The sequence below is a fragment of the Gavia stellata genome, chromosome 33 (assembly GCF_030936135.1).
Source record: "Gavia stellata isolate bGavSte3 chromosome 33, bGavSte3.hap2, whole genome shotgun sequence".
Classification (NCBI taxonomy): Eukaryota; Metazoa; Chordata; class Aves; order Gaviiformes; family Gaviidae; genus Gavia; species Gavia stellata.
The window spans coordinates 1998652-2006012 of record NC_082626.1 but is presented as its reverse complement, the minus strand read 5'-3'; the positions used below and the strand labels follow the sequence as shown (position 1 = coordinate 2006012).

The window sequence follows — 7361 nt, the reverse complement described above, 5'->3', positions numbered from 1 at the left end:
CTGTACAGCCCCGGGAAGCAGTTACCGTACATGAAATGATTTTCTTGCTGGTCGTTTCCTCTTCTTTTAGGGTCGAGTTAAGGACCCGTGGCAATGCAGTTCTGGTACAAACTATAAATCGATGCTCTGCTTCCTTCTGCAGGTCTCTTGGGCTGGCTCCGGTGAAGCATTCAGCAGCAAGACTCAGTGCTTTGAATACTTTCCACTCAAGAAAAAAGAGAGTCATTCAGCCAAAAACAGGAAACACATGGCCCAGAGCAGCGTCTCTGATTTGAGTACACCTGTTCTTATAATGAGCCCGGCAGCAGATATTAACTCCACTGCAGCAGAGACTCCGTGAACCGAGGCATGGGCTGCAGCGTGTGTCTCTGGCTGCTGATCTCTCTCGGCCGCGTTTGGGGTATGTATGTTTTCCTCTCCGTGAAATACTCGCTTCGGATTGTTTGGGGATTTTTGTCAGATATTAAGACCTTTAGAAATTGTGAGCTGTGTGTGCCGGGCGGATGGGCAAATCGAGTATAAATATTCATGTAGAAGATAAATGGCTCGCAACTCCAAGCTGGATGCGTGGTGCATCCCTAATATGCTCCTACTAGTCAGGCTGAGGGAGGAGAGAATAAAAGATGATGAATGAACAAAGATGGTGATGGACAAAGTGTAGCTGCAATAGTGAAGCGCTCTACCGTGTGTTTTAATGGGGTATTAATAGTCCTGAGCAAATAATTTAGTACCAGATGTAAATTGGGGTACTTGAGAAGAAGGTCCTTGGCGGATTGCCTCACTCTCTGTGATACCAACTGTCTCGGATCAAGAGGTGCCAGTGGGCTGGGAGACACTACCCAAGCAATAAAATGCGTATAAGGCGAGTGGAAAGGGACTGGCAGCGAGGCAATGCCTATTTTCTGAGTGCCTGGATGGTGTCCTAGGGACGGTGGTGTCCTGGACAAGCCGAAATCCCCCCTGGACCAGCTGGTTGGGGAGCGGGGACCACCCGGACCCCAGGACTCCCGGGTCCTCTCCTCCCAGCCCCTTGGCAGTTGCGGGAGGATGCTGCAAAATCGGTTTTGGTGGCACCGAGCTTGTGCAAAAGCGCTCGCGTGGATCGGGGCCCCTCAAGCGGAGCAAGGGGAGCCGTGACTAATCCTGACCCTCTTCTTGGTGCCAGACTGACGTCTGTTCCCCTTCCCCGGGGACACTGTGTGTCCCCGCAGCCCCATGAGCCCTCTGCCACTGTGTAATTACCGGGTGTAAACCGAAGGGCTCGGCCAGGAAATCAGAGACCTTGGCGGAGCTGGGGTTTCTCCTTGGCTCTGCTGGCTCGCTCTTACTAGAATACCTGCCTTTGAAATCCCCCCGGGGTTTTCTGCCTAGCCAGCACACTGAAAGTCCCACGAGCCCAATACCTGATGCGAGGGCTGCTCCGGACCTGGTGCTGTGCCGGTGCGGATCGCTCACCTTCCTCCAGCCCCTCCATCTGGGCTTCAGCATGGATGGTTTCAGACCTCTTTAACATCGCTCCTCCTGCAGCCTTGCTCCAGCCATCTTCCCCGCAAAGGAGATGCTCCTCGCCGGGGCAGAGGGTTTTTCTGACATGATGTAAAAAGGGCTTTTCCATTTGGTAATTAATGAGGAGCCTAACTGCTGCATGTCAAAAATACATGCTTCTGAGAAAATACAGCATCTGCCTGCCTGATGGGCTTTACAGTAAAAGCATCCGCAAAAACCATATGAGGCACCAGGTCAGCTGGACCGCGGGGTTTGCGCGGGATGCCGGCCATGTCTGCACGGCTGCATCGATGCTGCGGAGATGTAGTCCACAGGGACAGCTCAGAAACTGCTGTTTTTCATGCTGCGGAGGGGGAAAAAATAACTGATGGCACTCACTTGGGATGGCGGCGAGGAGAGCATTTGCTCTGTCGTTTTTACTGGAACCATATGCGCCGTGGGAGAGGTGGGTACTGGGCTTGTCTGGGCCTCCCCAGACCTGTTCTTCTGGGATAGCTCCCCCTCTTTTCTTTTCCTCTCTGGGCCTTGCCCCGATGGAAAGAAGTTGGTAGGAAACATGGGGGTGACACGGTGGGGTCCCTTCCACGCTCCCGCTGCCGGCGGCTGGCAGCAGCGGTGAGCTGGCACCTCTCCCCACGCTGTTTCCTACAAAAACAAACTTGTTTGCCCGGGGGTGTGGGCAAATATGAATCACTGCCTTGCAGCCAAAGACAGGAAAGGGTCTGGGGGAGAAGATCCTTCCGTGTGCTCTCCAGGAAATCCTGGGATGTGTGGGAGATGCTTGCACCCCTCTTCTTAAAAGCACTTTTCCGTGGCCATCAAGAAACACACCTGGGTCCACCTCGACCAGGAGAAGGACAACCTGGGATTTACACCTGACCCCACCTCCAGGAGGCTGCACCGCCTGCAATTCCTACAAGAAAAGTCCCACCGAAGGTTTCTGGAGCTGAGGTGCTCGAGGGAGGTGGGTGCCATGACGTGCACCCAACTGCAGGCTTTGGCCAAGAGCCATTAAGTATCGCTTCCCTCTGGACTGCCCTGGTGTCACTGGGACTTCTCCAGGCTGGTCCCACCACTGCCAGCACCCTTCTCCCAGGACCAGCATCCCCACCAGACTGGGACCACAAGCGCCTTCCCCTGCTCGAGGCAGCCCTACTCCATGGGGTGATGTTTCACGGCGCTGTTTGGCCGTCGTTGTGCAACAGAAAGCCCAGAGCCTTAAATCAGGATTCAGCCATCACGTACAGCGGTGCCCAACGTGGGAGAACGCTGAGGCTGATGCAAATGAAGACTCTCACCTCGCTCCAGGAAGGCGAGGGTGGGGAGGAAGAGCAGAGGAAGGCAACGCTTCCCCTCCGACTCAGGAGCCGAGCCCTCAACCCGCATCCTTCGGGGTTGAGGATGTGGGGCTGAGGGCTGGGGGTCACTGCTTTGGTTCTGGGGACTGTCCTGTGGGGTGGGCATGGGGCAGAGCTCACACTGAGCCCTGATGTACAGCTCGACTTGTGTTCCCAGCTGCCGGTGATGGCTGGTGCAGGATGTGGTGGATAACCCAGAGCTTGAAAACGCAGTTAGATAATCTGTTCAATTTTCAACCTGTTAATCTCACGCGGCCCAAGACGTCCCCAATCTGCAGATTACCAGGGTTGGTCCAGGGCCATCGCTGGCTACCACAGCTCCACCGGCATCTGCCCGCCTCCGGCAGAGCTGGGATGGGGGACGGGGGGAATGGTTGCTCCGAGCCCCCCCGTGCCTCCCTGCCTGCCTCAGCCCTTCTCTCCGCTCTCCTCCCAGGCATGGGCCGTGGGGCGAGGGAGACTGTGCTGGGCACCTCGGGGAAGGCAACGATATTGCAGATCCCCCCTGAACTCCAGAAACTCACCCTGCACTTCGGGGAGGCAGTCTGGAAGCGGGACACGGAGGACCCGCAGAGGAAGCTCGTCCTGCTCAAGTACTCGGATGGCAACTACACCAACTACATGCAGGGACGGACTCGCTTCCACAAGTTGGACTTCTCCTTGGAGATCCTGAACACCAGCCGGCAGGACCGGCAGCTCTACGAGTACATCGTCAGCAAGGGACCAGAGGAGAAAGTCTGGCAGATACAGCTGGAGGTGTACGGTGAGACACGCTGCAGTCCTCCCGTGCTGGATGCTGCCAGCCTCTCGCGGTGCTGGGAGCAGGTCTGGGAGGTGGGTGGTGGTCAAGGGGGGTGGGAGATGCCCACCCTGATGTCAGGGTGCTGCAGTGAGTCCAGGACCCTCTTGCAGCCCTATCTAGGTACCCCCAGGAGCCTCTGGGTGCGTGCAGACCAACCATGTCCCTCTCTAATGCCATTTGCAGCGAGTCAGGGGCCAGACCAGTTCCTTTCCATCTCCTGGGGATTTAGGAGAGGCCAGCAGGATTTCCCAGGCAGGGGCCAAGGCAACATTTGCATCCTTCCCCAGACTCAAACCTTTGCCCCCTCCCTCCCTCTCTCCAGAGCCGGTGTCCGATCCCAGCATCCAGATCCTCGGCTGGGCGCTGGCCAACGGCAGCTGCACCGTCACCGTCAACTGCACAGCGGAGCGAGGGGACAACGTCTCCTATAGCTGGGGCAGCCGGGACACGGGCACCTTGGGGCTCTGCACCCGCAACGGCAGCCTCCTGCAGCTCTCTTACCCCCTGCAGAATGCAAGCATTGCCTGCGCCTGCACAGCCAGCAACCCCGTCAGCAGCCGGGTCGTCACCTTCAACTCCTCCGAGTGCAGCTACGAGCAAGGGAGTAAGTCCCCACTTGCCGACCTGGCTCTCTCCAGCCTCCCAGTCCTGCTTTTGCTTTGCAGGGGACTTTTTCACACTGCTTTAGGCAGCCTCAAAGGAGCCTTTTGCAAGAAAAGAGGCCGCTGTGTCACCTGCTCAGAGTTGCCCCGTTCTTCCCATAAATGCCGGCCGTGGAGCCTGGGTCCCATCTGCCTCCCCAGCCAGCCTGGACACCAGTACTCACCGTGCCCCGGTGCTCGAGCCTATGCATGAGGCTCTTATGCCGGATGGTTTGGGGAGGATAAAAACCTTGGTGACAACTTCCCCTTCAGAGGCTCTCGGGGCAAAACTCACGCTCTCTCTCACTGGGGTTTTCTAGCACTCCCTCGTGATGTGGGGGACTTTCACCGGAGCCGGGCGGCGCAGTGGCTGCCACTTTCCCCGGGGACCCAGAGGTGAAGTCACACCTCTGCTGGGGCTCTCACAGTGACCTGTGCTGAGAAAATATCCCCACGGGAAAAACGGTCGGGACTCTTGCTTAAGAAAGGGAGAGGCTGAAATGAGATGCTCCGGGCGGGGTTTGGGCTTGTTTCTCACTCCATTGCCCAAAACCCCTTGCACTGTGGGACAACCCTGCATGGTGTCACCAGTGTCACCGTTAGCGGCCATCCCGGGTGCCTCCCCGCGGTGGGAGCCCAGCTGGAGCTGCAGAGCTCTGTCCCACGGCCCTCTTCTCATGCACCTGCGATGCAAGGGCATTGTACAAAGGGGCTGCCTCCCCACAGGCCTCCGTAAAGCCACCAGAGAAGTTTTTAGGGCTTTATCTGGCCCCGATCTAGCCCTCAGCAGGGTTTTTGCTGACAGTTGCAGTCTGGAGGTGATTAGAGAGAGCTCTGCTCAAGAGAAGCATTTCCTGCCCCTTGTTTCCTGTTCTACCAACATCATCAGCCCAAAATTAGGTGGTGAGATGAAAAAAGATTTTTAGCAGCCTGTTCTGCTCAGCTCTGGGCGACCCTGGACCCCAGGGCTGGTGGCTGACCCCCTTCCCTCTCTGCCCCCCATCCCAGGCAGCACCGGGCTGAGGACAGAACATCTCGTGCTGATGGTGGTGGTGCCCATCGTCGTAGTGATCTTGCTCACCGGGGTCTTCTTGGCCATCCATTTGGACATGCCTAAGAGTGAGTGCCTCAAGTGAAGGGTGTTGGGGCAGTTTGTGGTCCACGGGTGGGGTGAGCCTTGCCGGGGTCGGGCAAAGCTGCCCCCAGACAGCCCCAGCGCATGGACCAAGGGGCTGATCCCTGTGGGCACCTCGTCTTGAGAGTACCCTGGCCCTTGGGAAGGAGCAAAATGTGCTTCTCTTGAAGCACAGAGTAAACGGCAGGAAGAAAACCAGCTTAAGGAAAAAAAAAAAAAGAAAAAAGAAAAATGTACCTGCACGTGATCTCCAACGCTTTACCCAGATGATGGGCTTCTGAGATCGTATCGCACTGTCTCAAGGGGAACTGAATGAGCCCAGCCCAAATTCGAGAAAGCGTCATCTCTCAGAGTGCCTCAGCCAGGCTGTGCACCTCCCCAATTCCCTACGTAACGACAAATTTGCAAAGCTGACCTGCGGCAGCCAGAAACCCTTCCACCACGGCCGGGCAGCTGCAGCGATAGGGATGCAGCCGGGTCCAGCCAGCGGGCACCGCGCTGGGGACAGATCCAGCATGGGCTCGCCCTCGCCATGCCTTGGGGTGCAGGGGCAGGATTCAGCTTGCAAAGCACCGGAATCCGCCCCGGTCCCTGCTCCCCTTGCAGCTTGGTGACTTGCTTATCCCCCCGCAGCCGGCCAGGAGCCGGAGGACTCGCCGCTCGCCGAGGACAGTGCGGTGCACACCATCTACTCCCAAGTGCAGCGGGTGCAGGTGAGCCAGGACCAGCATGACCCCAGCTGGCCTCAGCGCACGGGGGGGAAAATATGTTCCTTTAGCAATGGGAATGCTCCTGTAGCGATGGGACCCCGAGCGCTGCAGCCCATGGGGAGCGCGGGCACGACGCTGCTGGGGTTTCTTGGGTGGGGGGTCTCGGATGGAGTCAGCCTGGCTTTGGGCAGCAGCGAAGGCAGCGGCACCCAAAGCCCTGGGTTGTTACTGGGTGCTTCCTCGCTGGTCCACGGCACCCTCTGTGATGTGCTTTGGCCAATGGGTGTCAACAGCCCTGTGGCTGGAGAGGGAGAGGGTGAAATTGCTGCTGGGGGGCACTGGGGTGGCTGTCTGGGGGCACTCATCCCTGCCATTCCAGGAGTCAGCCTGGCTGCCATTAATCTGGGAATTGCTGGGAATAAGGTTGGGTGCTGCAGCTTCCCCAGCATCCCAGGGTGGCTTTGGGGACAGACTGTGTTTTTTCCCCCCTCCTCCAGTCCGCTCAGCACAAACTGGGGAGGAAATTGTGGGTCCATGTAGGGTGGAGGGAGGGAAGGACCCCCGTGGCGAGCTGCCTGCCGCTGCTCAACCTTCACTCTCCATGCAGAAGCAGAAAGGGGCCCCTGCTGCCGAGCACCCCTCCTGCACCACCATCTACGCTGCAGCCACCGGCCTGCCCCCGGACACGTCCCCGGCCCCCCGCAGAGCCCCCTGCCCCCCTCGCAGCCCCCTGACAGAGCCGTCTGCCCTGCAGGACCACCCGCCCCTCTCGCAGGTACGGGTGGCTGCCCCCGCCTTGTCCTTGCCTTGGCTGGGCATCGCCGTGGGGCACCCCAGGGGCCCCCCCAGCTCAGGGTCCTCGCTAACCCCTTTGCTTCCCTGCTCTTTGCTGCAGAGCCCCGCCAAGGAGCCCACGACGGTTTATGCCAGCGTGATGATGCCCATAGCCTGAGCCTCTCCAGGCAGCGGGCAGCAGTCCAGCCCGGCCTTCGCCTCTGCTCACCGAGCACTGACATCCACGTTCCCGGCTGGAGGAAACCCCGCTCGTCCCTGGGGAACCGGGGCAAAACCCTCCAGCACGCGCAGACCCCTGCCGTAACCCAGCTAGGGCTGCGACGATGGCCAGGGAGCAAAAAGCAGGGCAGGAGCAAGGCAAGAAATCTCCCCGGGCTGCGGCTAAGGGCAGCCGGCAAGAAGCTGAAGCATCGG

General features: G+C 58.7%; 1 protein-coding gene across 1 annotated transcript; it reads left to right on the top strand.

The window, feature by feature from the left end:
- The first annotated feature begins 348 nt into the window (after positions 1–348).
- LOC104257344 (signaling lymphocytic activation molecule) lies at positions 349–7104 on the top strand. The gene is made up of 7 exons (XM_059832088.1): positions 349–400; positions 3301–3627; positions 3989–4270; positions 5316–5426; positions 6076–6155; positions 6700–6927; positions 7048–7104. The coding sequence occupies exons 1-7, from the start codon at positions 349–351 to the stop codon at positions 7102–7104; spliced, it is 1137 nt and encodes a 378-aa protein (XP_059688071.1).
- The last annotated feature ends 257 nt before the right edge of the window (positions 7105–7361 follow it).